At 38.3% G+C, this 14,401-nt stretch overlaps 1 protein-coding gene across 6 annotated transcripts in view; it reads right to left on the bottom strand.

The window, feature by feature from the left end:
* stx1a (syntaxin 1A (brain)) overlaps window positions 1-14,401 on the bottom strand; it is a 61,008-nt gene that overhangs the window by 23,052 nt on the left and 23,555 nt on the right. For all 6 annotated transcript variants that reach the window (XM_039654118.2, XM_089120878.1, XM_089120876.1 and 3 more), the window contains exons 5-6: window positions 13,645-13,721; window positions 13,452-13,560 (exon numbers count right to left, since the gene is read on the bottom strand). In XM_039654118.2, the coding sequence (XP_039510052.2) occupies window positions 13,452-13,560; window positions 13,645-13,721 (186 nt within the window). The remainder of the gene's footprint in view (window positions 1-13,451; window positions 13,561-13,644; window positions 13,722-14,401) is intronic.

Raw genomic sequence — 14,401 nt, forward strand, 5'->3', positions numbered from 1 at the left:
TTCTTAATTCTTAAAAGAAAAAAAAAACACCAAAAAGAACCGATAATAATACCGTTAAAGTACCGGATCGATAAGCGGTATCGGTAAGAGTAGTAATACCGATAAAACCTTAACGATACCCATCCCTAGTCGTGTGGGGCTAATAGCGAGCTGTGCGAGGGCTAATAGCCTCGGATCTGAAGCACCAAGCCCAAAATCAAGTTGCGTTTCCACTGTCGGGCCAATGAGAGCAAGGGCTAACAGCGAGCCGTGCGGGGGCCAATAGCCTCGGATCTGTCAACTTCCGTGTGTTCGCGCGTCTATGTTGTTGCCTGACGAACGCAAGTCCCAATAGCCTCGGATCTCAAGCACCAAGCCCAAAATCAAGTTGCGTTTACACTGTCGGGCTAGTGAGAGCCAGGGCTAATAGCAAAATCAAGTTGCGTTTTCACTGTCAGGCCAGTAGCCCCACGGTGCAACCCTAAAACCCACCCTTAACACACCTCCATTCAACAACGTCACACAACCATTTCACCAGTTGACTGAAAAAATTATGTTACTGTAGGTTTTGATTGTTGATTGTAGGTTTTGATTATAATTACTGTAGGTTTTGATTGTTAAACTTTGTGACTAACCTAGTTACCAACATTATTATTTATAATTGGTATAATTTTTATTTGTATTATTGCTACTGTAGTCCCTTTATCTATTTATTTCTTTTTTTCTGAATATGGTTATACATGTATCTTATCATTTATGCGCCATTTATGGTTTGATTTGGAGTTGTTTTTTATTTCATTTGAAACCAAACCCATGTCACAATTCTTTTTGGAGATTTTCTGTTAAGGTGTTTCTATTTCCCTCAGGAAGACACATTTTATATTGTACATGCTAATATACAAAGTTTAGTCTGCATTTCTCACCATCAAAAGGCAGCAGATGCATAAATACACTTACTTTGTTTTTGTTTACTCCATGTAGTTTTGAGAGCTGAAGTGTATATTTTTATTTTCTCAGACGCATCAAGGTGAGTTCTCACACTCGCACACACACACATACTACTGTAATATGCTATTATACTCCATATAACTCCATGTAAAAGCCAGAAACTAAGCTTTTTTTTTGCACAGGCCTGTCTAAAGGGTTAAATGGTTCCACCTGGTTATCAACAGTAAAAATGACAAATTTTACCTCTTCCCAACAGGGAAAACCATCAACAATCAAAAATGCATGATTTTATGGTGTCATGGCTTTGCAATCAGAAAATGTGGTTATAATGGAAGTCAATGGGGCAAAAACAGCCACGAACAGTAAATGAGGAAGAAAAAATTCAAATCTGATGCTACACAAAAACTAACAATGCATCAAAACCAATGTTGTTTCTAATCGTTGACATGTCCAAGACTGTGATAAAAGGTAAAAAAAAAATCCAGTATACAATCATATTTTATATTGAAAATAAGTCATTTTGTGTTTTTTTCCCCCAAATCAGTGACATCATTTATGAATTTGGCAATTAAAGAGTTAAAATCCTGATTTTTTTTTTTTTAAAAAAATAGTAGTTTTGATCAGGACTGAGGTCGGTTAATAGATTTATGCAAAAAAATTTGAAAAAAATATTTATCTGATAAATTTTTACAGCAGTTTAAAGTAGTGGCTTTTTTCAGCCACGAACATAACGAAAGGGTAGTGAATTTGCCCAGAGTGTACTGTTGAGTTTTTGAAATATTTCAAAGCATTTTCCCAAAATATGTGTCAAAATAAGATTTGTCACCAAAAATCATTCCATTTGCTGAAACAAGGGAAAAGTTATGGCCAAATTAAGACTAAAAAATACCCCTTAGTGGCTGAAAAAAGCCACAACAGCACATAAGGGTTAAGACTCCAGCGTCGATATTTGACCAATGTTTTACAATAAATGATAAAGTGACAGTAAATTTAGTTACAGCCAGACAGGGGAAACACGGCTAATGAGTGGCCTGGGCCTGCTATGCCAAATGGCTTAATATCTAGTGGATTGACTAGACTTATGTGTATCTGTGCTTGCTTCATTAATACATTGATAAATACAGAGCATACAAGATTGTTGAATGATTTGGAATAAGAAAAGCTAAAGCTGTAATGAAATTGTAGTAGCAAAAGATTTTATCTTCCTTGATTGTGCCATCCGAGTGTATGGTGGGGACTTGGTTTTATGGATCAGTTAATGATTGGATTTTGGGCAGGCCGATAAACGTGAGCTTGCCCACTAAACGATTGAAGAATATTGCACTCATCACTTGAACTGTGTTGTTTTCACCAGAAGGTTCAGTTATGACAGTTTGATTGAACATCACCAGATTAAACTTAAAAAAAATCAAGAATTAATTGTTAACAATATGAACTATAGATTTAGAAAATAGCGTACATTTCAATCTCATGTCAACTTTGGGTTATATTATTAGGATTTTATTACAAACACCTGTTATTTCACTCAAAGGTACTCTGTGTGAGATTTACTCCCATGTAGGGGGGAAATTGTATTTTGCATTCAAACAAATTGTGCTCTCCAGCGCCTCGCATCTACGGTAGCCCTTATATAGCCAAAAGCAATGCGTTACGAAGCTGGAGACGAGAAATTACAGGCAGTGGCAATGTAATACTTCGCACTGAGTTCATGTTAGAGTGTGGCTTATATGGAGAGTCTGATGAGGTGCAGGTGTGTGTGTAATCAGTCACAGGGATGAGGCATTATGGGAAACGGAGTTCTGGTGGGAGTGATCAGTTCTGATGTGGAGTGCCCTCTGGTGGTTCTCTGGGGCACTCCAACTGGTGATCGTCACACTATGACAGGATGTTTTCTAAATAACACTTCATCGAGTTTTCAGGTTTGTAATTTCAAACAAACTGCAACTTGACACAGTGAACAAACAAATGTTACAGTATGAATTACTGACTGTGAAAAACATGAACTATTGTAATTATTATTTATGCCTTCTTTATTCGTCACATTAGTCAAACAGAAATAAATTACCGTTAGGTTTCACAAAACAAAGAGGACACACTTCTTCAGTCGCATCTGTTTCTGTTTGTTCGGTAACTTAGTTACAGGACTTCTTTCTAAATGTGATATAAACTAAGTTACAGGACATATCGGGAGCTTTACCACTCTCTCGACTCCCTGTAGGCTACAAATATTTTCAGTCAGAGAAAAAGAGGAAGCTCCCGAAAAGAAATTTGCTTTATTTTATGGTAGTCAGGTATAAAGAGACGAGACGTAGGCTATCTGACAGATAATATAAAAACAGGATTGTGATTTGCCTTTATGATTGGTCTGATTTCTTCAAACGCTCATCATGTATTTTTTTATTATGCACAAACAATGCAAAATTTAAAATATAATGTTATCGAATTTCTAGGTTACAGAAAGTAAAACAACAAACCTTGTTTTTAGCACCTTCTCTACTTGTACTTTACTCAATAGCAGCTAACTTTATTCATAAATATAACTAATATAACTTTTATATAACTATAAAATAAAGGCATAAACCCTTTATTGTGACCTAACCACACCCAGATAGCAAACTGACATTGAATCAACGTGGAAATATGACATCGAAACAACGTTGATCTGACATTGTTTTGCTCATCGAATTAACGTTGAACCAACGTCAGACGCGTCATTCTTTCAAAACTAACGGAAAATCAACTTGAAATCAACGCGTTGTTTCAACGTTATGAAAGCAAACCAATTTTCGATTTTCATTTAGCTTTGAAGAATGCCGCGTCTGACGTTGGTTCAACGTTAATTCGATGAGCAAAATCAACGTTGTTTCAATGTCATGAGAGACGTCGTTTCCACGTTGATTCAATGTCAGTTTGCTATCTGGGCAATCTCTAACGGCACGATCTCACCACAACCCAACCATGCGCGCCAACCCGTTTGACTAATGCTGTCGAAGCCCCACTATCGTCGTTAAAGCAGGTTATAAAGAGCAAATAAATAAAATTTTATAAACCAAAAACACAACCCCACCACAAGGGAATAAAAGAACACAAACTAAAACATACAACTAGACAGCAAACAAGTCAAATCTAACAAGACAACACAATAAAAAAAGAAAACACCACAAAATTTCTCTGTGTATATGAATCGTTTCATATGGCGTCTCAAACATTGTCGTTTTCAGGCCGAAGAGAGACCTTAGAGTGTAATGGTTGTCCGGAGATGCTGGATGCTGGGTTTAAATATGGCGTGAGTGAAGTGCATGCACAGAGTTGTGAGTGATAGAAAGACAATTGACCCTTCGCCACGGCCAAAAACTGCCACTGGCCAATCATGTCTTAGCAACCGTAACCTGGCAAGCTTTCGAACGAGGGAGACATGCTGAGGCATTGTGCATATGGAGGGATAATCTGACACTCTCACATTCACCGTAAGTGATGGTGACCAAAACTCAAAACATACTTTGGTGCCTTGTGAAAAAATCACTAAAATGGGAACATCCAACCCGATCTCACGACCAAGTCGTACGAATTCGACGAATGATTAAAAAGTGGCTAATTCGTAACAATTCATACGACCTCACTCGTACGAATTAATACGATTTTGCTAAATCGTAGGCCTACATATTTTACGAATTGGCCAATTCGTATGAATTCGTACGAATGACCTACCCCTTACCCCGCCCCTAAACTTAACCATCACGTGGGTTAAGACAAATCGTACGAATTAGTACAAGTGAGGTCGTACGAATTAGTACGAATTAGCCATTTTTTAATCATGCGTCGAATTCGTACGAATTGGTCGTGAGATAGTGTTGGAACATCAAGCTATCAATACTATGAGGTCAAGATCAGAGTTTATATGCAAAGGTCAAATGACAAAAAACAATAAATGAGGCAAATATTTGTCTAAGACTGCAATTATGGATAATTAAACAAATAAAACATCTACTGATGAAGCTGCTGCCCTTTTTGAATTAAGAATAGAGAATCACTCGCGTGAAACAATGAGGTGACATACACCATTGTTAATCCTCGACAATCTCTAATTTAGTAGCTCACTGAGTTAATAATGAACAGTCTGACGTGATCACAGATCTCCTATCTGTATGTACCATGACTCAGATTTGATTAAACACTGAATACACTAAATACAGACCTTCACTGCAGACGTTGTCATGGCATGTGTGCGACCCAGATGGCCAGCTTTACCACATTATTCTGGTAGGCAGTAACAGATTGAAAACACAAGCGGTCTTTCACCCAAACTGGCAGGATGATTATGGTTCCAGCTAGAAGCCAATGACACAGAAAGGCCCATGGGGTCAGCTGTTTCCAAACTGGGGGACACAGTTGGGGAGTTGGGGTGGAGGAGGGATGCTGGAAAACTGTTGTGAACAGTCAGTCAGCTATAATATATATAGTGACGCTCTAAAGCACTATTGTATCACACTTTTACCGATGCTTGACAACACCACGTGATTGATAACATTGGAAGCTTCTAATGTCATTCAGTATTGGAAGATGGCGGCAGCTGGTTTGGAAAAATTGGCACTTCACAACATCACCAGATGCATAAAAGAGTGTTCACTTCCAGATTAAGACACGGAAATGACTGTATTTTGCAAGAGAGAGATCAATGGAGAATGGTGGTACACAAGGAGGAAAGAGAGGTCGATCCATAGTTTTGGAGAATTTCGACATGAATACGCTACTAAGGTAGGCTAATGACTATATTAATTCTTCTTCAATTATTGTATTGATGGTTTATATTTTTCCAGGTTTGATGCTAGCTTTGTACTCACCAATTGGCGCACAACATCAATATCAATATTGATGCACCTTAGGGCTAAGCATGGAGATATGCCCTACACCCCCACCCTATGGTGCAGGTGCTGCAGCAAGGCCTACTCAACATTACATATTTAAGTATAATGACCCTAAACATTATTTTAACTATTTCCGGAACTATCTGCAATGGAGGAATCAGCTGGAACATTGAAAATGATCGACTGGCCCCATCAAAGTCCGGACCTCAACCCCATTGAGCAAGTTGGAAAATAAAACTGGACAGATCTATTGTGTATTCAAAGCAAAGCATTTGGCTTCATTTCCAGAAGGAATGAGATAACATGAGTGTTAATGTGTTCAGGAAATATATAGACACTATGCCAGAGATATGTGCTTTTGGACACCAAATATTAAAGTTAAGAGTGGATAAAAACAGTTCGACTCTCTTCATCTGATATTTGTTGTGCTCAGAGCAACCATCTGTATTTTTCATGAACATTATGAAATGATATAGGCAAAAAAGGTCAATATATAATATATATTATTATTTAAAAAAATTAGGGATGTCCGGATCAGGTTTTTTTGCCCTCGAGTCCGAGTCATTTGATTTTGAGTATCTGCCGATACCGAGTCCCGATCCGATACTTCTATAATATATACAAAAAAGAATAAAGAAGAGTGAAAAAACAGACCCAGATTCCAAGATGTTCCTTATTTTAATTTAATTCGCCTTATTTTAACATTTGACAACTCTGTGAGGTAGCTTGAACAATCAGGTAATAAACATAAATTCTTCACTTTTGGACTTTAGTGCAAAAGTATAAAAAAAAGTCTAATAATAAAAACAAATAGCACTCATTGCGATCATTTGTGCTATCTTGGCTGTGATGTCCTGCGGCCCATCTCACAATCAAGGGGCATTTTTCTCTCTCTCTTAAACTCTTAAAACCGTTTCAGGTTTGTTGTGTTAAATGTAGCCTTTTTCTTTCCACCTCTTGAGATCCCAAGTTTACATATCTCAATACCCAGATAGCAAACTGACATTGAATCAACGTGGAAATATGACATCGAAACAACGTTGATCTGACATTGTTTTGCTCATCGAATTAACGTTGAACCAACGTCAGACGCGTCATTCTTTCAAAACTAACGGAAAATCAACTTGAAATCAACGCGTTGTTTCAACGTTATGAAAGCAAACCAATTTTCGATTTTCATTTAGCTTTGAAGAATGCCGCGTCTGACGTTGGTTCAACGTTAATTCGATGAGCAAAATTAACGTTGTTTCAATGTCATGAGAGACGTCGTTTCCACGTTGATTCAATGTCAGTTTGCTATCTGGGTAGCCATGTTTCCATCGACACGTTTTTATCCGAATTAAGTGATATCGAATGAAAAAAGCCTTATGGAAAAAGTAAAATTCGATGAAATTTCATGAAAATCGACTCAAATGAAATACGTTCGGTCTCATCGAATTTTCTCTTGATGGATATACGGCTAATGCGATAAAAGCTGATGGAAACGTTATTTGCCAAATAAATAATGAATTGCGATTAAGTTTTATGCCCTTTCATGGTTGCAACACGTCAGAAGACGAGTTCATTTCTGGCCTGTCTGTTTGCGCACAATGGCGGATGTCAACAAAGACAGATGTAAGTGGACAAAGCAAAAAGATGCTTCAACCAAAGGGTTTCCGTGAACCACGATCTCCCAGAACTGATGGAGCGCTCGTTCCCAAACCACAGTCACCTCCGCTGTCGTCGGGCATACGTGCATCGCATCATCATAGCAATGTTTATAGCTAATGTTAGTTTTGCTTGTTTTTACGTGGCTTGGTTGAATTGTAATGTAGAATGTGGTCTGTTATTTCTTGTTAACAGACTGCGGCGTTGCTATAACACACCGCTGCCATGGACGCAGTTCAGAGACGGGACAGACTATTTTCTTTAGCAGAAGCAATACTCGTTTTTAAAATCAATAAACTCGTTTTTAAGTCAATATTTTGTGTCAAATGATTTATTTATTTATTTATTTGGTTGATTTATATGTAATAAGCAGGATAATACATAGCAAGGCGGTTGTGAGGCGAATACAACAACCGCCTCGCATACATTATCCCATTCATATGTCGCTATCAGCTGGCACATAAGCATTATTAGCCTTTAACTTGTGAAATATTGATCATTCTTTGGTAGATGGCACAATCCGTTTTGTCTAACAAAACTTTGTTCGCAAAAGTTTGCGTGAATGTTTTTCGATTCAGTGCGAAAATGAATGGAAACACCTTAAAATGTCTCAAATCAATTCGATATACCAATTTGATCGCAAAACAGCATGTGACGTCATTGCGTACAGGTTTGTATTCGCTTTAAAGCCGTTGGATGGAAACACACTTTCACCAGCTTTATCCGCATGAGTTTTTTAACCGAATTTCAGATAATTCGATTGACAAGTGGATGGAAACATGGCTACAGTTTGCTATATCCCAGATAGCAAACTGACATTGAATCAACGTAGAAACATGACATCGAAACAACGTTGATCTGACATTGTTTTGCTCATGGAATTAACGTTGAACCAACGTCAGACACGTCATTCTTTCAAAACTAACGGAAAATCAACTTGAAATCAACGCGTTGTTTCAACGTTATGAAAGCAAACCAATTTTCGATTTTCATTTAGCTTTGAAGAATGCCGCGTCTGACGTTGGTTCAACGTTAATTCTATGAGCAAAATCAACGTTGTTTCAATGTCATGAGAGACGTCGTTTCCACGTTGATTCAATGTCAGTTTGCTATCTGGGTATGGCAATGTTGTTGTCATCAACTTTAAAATGTTAAGCATAGATATACTGATAAAGACACTGTCAGCAGTATTGACAGCAAAATAGACCACAGAATATTTCGTTCTGTATCGACAGATACTGAAAGGTATAGATCTGTATTGCAATAATTGAAAATTGATATTTATTTATTTTTAAACTATATTTATATCAGAATTTGTCAACCTAGACTTCAACCATCAACATTTAATTTATCAATATGTATTCGTGTACAAAATAACATATAAACATATTTTCCTATTTACTTCCAACACGTGAAAAATAGGCATCGGTTCTATTTCTGGCATGCACGCGTTTTCCGCGCTGCTCATGTGCGCCTGATATGCGCGTGTCACTCAGGCAGTGTGCAAGCTCTGACCTGTTAACATGGCAGCCGAAATAAAAAAGGACACGCCGGACAGCAACAGCTGGCTGTTTTGAATGAGACCATCCGGTTACTGTGAACGGGGAGCGCTTGATGAACATTCTGTGAGCAGCGACGGGGACAGTGTGTCTGTTAAGAGTGAGCGCTCGTGAGCGGGAGACACGCACATAACCTGATTTGTACGAGGCCGTGTGACAAAGCGGGCATAAGATGGACACGAACGCGATCGCGGGCGAATTAAATAACGTGGAGCGTTGTTAACTAATTGATCCATATATAAGGCGCTCCGGATTATAAGGCGCACTGTCATTTTTTGGAGAAAATTAAAGGCTTTTAAGTGCGCCTTATAATATAGTGCGGAAAATACGCATATATCCGAGTCCTGATCGAGAGGTAACATCCGATTCCGATCGAGTCTGAAACCACGTGATCGGGCCCGATTTTCGATCAAAAATTAAATTTGGATAGGGTCCAGACAACAAAAGCTGGATGAGGCCCTTGTCCAGATGGTTGTGAAAGACACTCAGCCATTTTCTATGGTTGAGGATGAAGGCGACAGGGCTTTGCTTATCCTCCTCATTAGCAAAGCTCTGAAGGCAATGGTAGCCGAAAAGCACATAGAGTAACATGTCACTATGTGACCTCTCATCCATCGTTCTGTGCGAGGCCAAGTTCCCCAAGACCCACGCAACAGCTCACATTGCAGAAGCAAAAGCCACTCTAATGAGGAATGGGGTATGGGGTATCTCTGGAAAAGGGAGCTCCATGGTCAATGGTTACCAACATGGTGGCTTGTGTTGAAACTTTAAAAATACTCCTTGCACACTGCTTCGCCCATGGTCTCAATTTGGTGGTGAAGAAGGCTATTGATTCAGCTCCTGAGATAGAAGACTTCTGTACCCTAGGGCTCAAGATCATGGGTCCCTTCAGACCCAGCACCATGGCCGAGGACAGACTGTCACCGTTTCAAGTGCCTTGGGATTCTTGGGCCTTTCAACCAAGCCTCGGTAGAAATCCAAAGTGATCCCAATGATCTGAATGTTGAAAACACCTATTTGAGAGATGAGTACCAAAATGACATCAGATATGGGCTCACGACTGGCTGCAAACTTGCTCAAACAACTGAATGAGAGGTTTGTCACACAAAAGAGCTGCCTTCCTCAAGTCTGGCAACACTTTAAGATCCACGTTTTAAAATGGTTGTTTTATTAATGGCACCCATGCCCACAATGCGATGAAAACCTTTGCCAACATTGCAGACGCTACAGTGGACGTCAGAGTTTCCGCTAGAAAAAAATGGTCCGGCAGAGGTTTAGTTTAACGGACATTTTGATGATATGCCGGTCAAATATCGCCTCTTAATTAGTCAAGTTGAGGAAAACTGGAGGCAGGCTATGTAACTTAAAAAATGACATAATCATGCCGTATAGAATGCAACATGTTTATTAGCATAACTTTCAAATAGGCGGAAACCATGAAAACATGAACGTCCGATTGGCGTCAATCAACGCCAATTGTTTTTACTATGGTTTCACATTAATTTAACAAACCAATCCCCACATACAATATCTGAATAGTAGTTTTTACTCAAGCGAACTTAATTATATACACTCTCAGCGTCTCATTTAGCTGGTAACATTTAAATTGGCCACCGTGAAATGACTCCTTGTCAAATTAATTGGAACAAACAAATGACTAGGCCTATAACACTGTCTCGCGTAATTTTAGGCTACTTTTTACGCTGTTTTGCAGTGCTGAAATGTGCAGCTGCAGACTTAAAATCAAAACTTCGCAGCGTCTCTCCACAACTTGCAATACGCATAAGCCGCGTAACCGTAATTGTTCTCTGCAAGGCAACCTCGCTGCTTCGTCTTGATCCGATTCTGCAGTGAAAACCCCCTCTCTGCAGGAACACTCGAGACAGGGAGGCTATCTTGGCAAGCTTGGTCCAATCTGGATAAATTTCGTTGAAATCGTGCCGTCTGAACTTGGCATAACTTACATTCGCAGCAGAGCATGTGAGCGGAGTGGAGCGTCTCCACGTCTTTTCCCCGCCTGACTAAAGTTGCTTGCATTGTATTCAGCATCCCCCGCTGCTGGCCTGCTTTCAAGAAACCACCGCATGTGTCTGAAGCCTCAGACATTGTCCAAACTCGTGTTCTTGAAGGTGAACTCAAAAGAACTGTAGGCTAGATAAGGAAAGCAATTCTTTTTTTTTCTTCTTCTTCTTTTTTTTTTTTTTAAGTTTGAGACAATTTAAATTGTCGTCCACGTGCTCTCTGCGCAATAAGGTCAGTTAGATATATAGGCGTCTGGTGGCCTAATAGTTCATTTACCAAAATGTATTTAATATAACACGTTGATGTTGATGTAGATGATTTTTATTTATATAATTAGGCCCATTGATTCGTTTAATTTAACTTTTTTTTTTTTGAACAGATGATATAGGCCTAAGCCAATTTAAATTTTAATAGTGCGCTTTGCGCAAAAATCAGTTAGGCTTATCAAAATCTGGCCTAAAAATTAATTAGCCTACTTTTAAACATTTATGTAGGCCTATATATATATATATATATATATATATATTTTTTACATTTTTGTTCATATTTTTATTTTAGTTATATTATTAGGCCCATTTATTCGTTTAATTTTACAGCAGTTTGTGTGTACAATGGTTATTAACCCATTTACATTTTTTATCGTGTGCGTTGGGCAAAAGTTCAATTATCAAAATTCTGGCCTATAGTTAATTTACTTTTAAAACTTTTATGTATATTTTTGTTTATACATTTTTTATTAATATTATTAGGCCCATTTATTCGTTTGATTTTACAGGACTTTTTGTGTATGCTACATTCCTGTTCTTGCTAGTCCTAATTTGTAATTTGAAATTGTAAATTGAAATTTGTTTGGAAAATGTTGTTGTTGGTCTTTAGTTTTTGTAAGGTAACGCGGAGCGTTATTAACCAATTGATCCATATATAAGGCGCTCCGGATTATAGCGCACTGTCGTTTTTTGAGAAAATGTAAGGCTTTTAAGTGCGCCTTATTTAGTGCGGAAAATACGAATACATGCCGTCTTTAAATAAATGCACAAAAATATACATTTTTATTTAGCCTATATTTTAAATTTGAATAATGTCGTGTAAGTTTAAATGTTAGAAAAATAAATAATGAAATCTTGCCATACTAAAAGGGCACCGACGTTTCTGTAGAATGACCGTATAATAAATCAACAGATCACTTACCACTATGTGTCTGCGGATATCTAGGGATTCAGAAGGGTATCGAGGCAGTGAAGTAGATGCATGCAATCCTCGGGGAACCGATCTTGCAAGGCATCTATCAGATGTTGAACCTAGCGTTCCCTGGCTTTTTTGAAAGCTTGAATGTAGCGGTCGCTTGAATTGGTCACTTTGACATCCTTGTATGTGCCGTCTTTAATAACATTCAAACGGTAGAGCCTGTTCCTTTATAACATAGCCAAAGGTCGGTGTATTTTTGCTTTATATATTTTAGGCTTATTCTCTAATTCAGATTGTGTTAGGGGGGCTGGATTATTAGGCAATTTTAATCGGACAATTTGACCGGAGAGATTTAATTTTGTCGGACATTTCATTTTTTTCCCGGACAAAGTCCGGTAATTACCGGACAACGGAAACCCTGGTGGACGTACAGAAATACCTTAGGGACCCAATTCTGCCACGTTGTGTTGAACCACTTGAATACTGGTCAAGACAGAAGATGGCCTATCTACACATGTATGACCTGGCTAAACCACACTTGTGTACACCAAGGCTGGATAAGTAATCAGCAAAAACTGAACCGGTGTACTCACATTTGCTGTCCTACGGCAATACAGACGTGTTTTAGACCAAACATATGGTGACTGAGTGCGACCTGGACGCATCGGTGATGGTGAGATATTTTGCTAAATAAAATTATCCTGTTAGAAGAATTGCACGATAACTTTATTATTCATTTTTCCATCTGTTTCGTCCCGGTGAGTTTCCACACATAGGCAGTATGGTGAATTTAGAAGTTTCTCATCCGCACTGAAACCGCTAGTGTGGACGGAGAGCGTTTTTAAACAAAAATGCCATTTTCAAGTGTGTCCAGATTAATGTGGACGTAGCCTTACAAGACAGACATGGAAACAAGGGAAATAGGAACTAAACCACAATAAAAAAAAAATAAAATAAATAAAACTCTTAATCTGTTCATCATATAAAGCAATCATGTCTCAATTCAGTATTCATGTACAAGAAACATGAAAGAAGCACAGATTATTAGCTATATTAGCGGAATGTCTGAATCAAGCATTTCTGAGTGCTAATAAATCTCATGTTGAATTATTCATTTTGTTTTATTTTTTATACCGTTGATTATTTTTCCCAACCTTTTTGAGAACTCCCTTGCGTTCTCAGAGAAAACACACCTGGCTCACGTGTGTGTGTGCGCGTGTGTGTGTGTGTGTGTGTGTGTACTCACTAATCTCCAGCTGTCTCTGTATCCGTCTTTTACAACGTTCCCTGTAATCTGATTGTGTTGCATTATATTCAGACATCACCTCCACAAATTTACGTGACAAGGTGGAGTGCTGAAAAACAGAGACCAATTATAATAATGTACACAAACCCTATGTATCAGCCAGTCATCAGTGAGTAGCAGACTGACGTCTCACCTGTGTTTTCCGTATCCTCAGATCAGCTGATGGGCATTCACTGTTTACTGCCTCCTGGTCTATGGTCAGCTGGATACCTTAAAAAAAATGGGAGACATCCCTGTGGTTATTCATTTACATGCTCTAAATGATCAATATCCCTCAGGTGCTCTTCGGTCATTTCTGACCGAAAAATGTTCTGTTTTGAAATTTAAAAAATCACAGCTTCATCCGAATGTTACGAAACTTGGTGACTTTTATGGCATTGGGTATGTGAACACAAAAAAAAATTGAGGTCATGATCCGAGCATGCTAAGTGTTCATAAAAAAATAGTCACACTTGTGCTCTTCGGTCAAAAATGACCACTATAGGAAATGAATGGGAAATTGACAAAAACACAAAAACTTTGAGAATTTTTGTGTGTACAATCTACAAATCGGCCACGATGCAGAAAAAAAGTGCTCAGCATTGAAGGGGTGACACTGTAAAACATCAAGAGTGCAAAACAGACATACCCACCCCTACGCACACACACACACACTTTTATACACAAAAACACCAATAAATTGTGATTAAAGAAATCTGTTTTGAATATTTAAAAATCACAGCTTCTTCAGAAAATTACGAAACTTGGTGACTTTTATGGCATTGGGTATGTGAACACACAAAAAAATTGAGGTCATGATTCGAGCAATTTAAGTGGTCGTAAAAAAATGAGTCACACTTTTGCTCTTCTGTCAAAAATGACCGACCCATAGGAAATGAATGGGAAATTGA

Source organism: Pimephales promelas, chromosome 16, assembly GCF_988280905.1.
Source record: "Pimephales promelas chromosome 16, fPimPro1.hap1.1, whole genome shotgun sequence".
Classification (NCBI taxonomy): domain Eukaryota; kingdom Metazoa; phylum Chordata; class Actinopteri; order Cypriniformes; family Leuciscidae; genus Pimephales; species Pimephales promelas.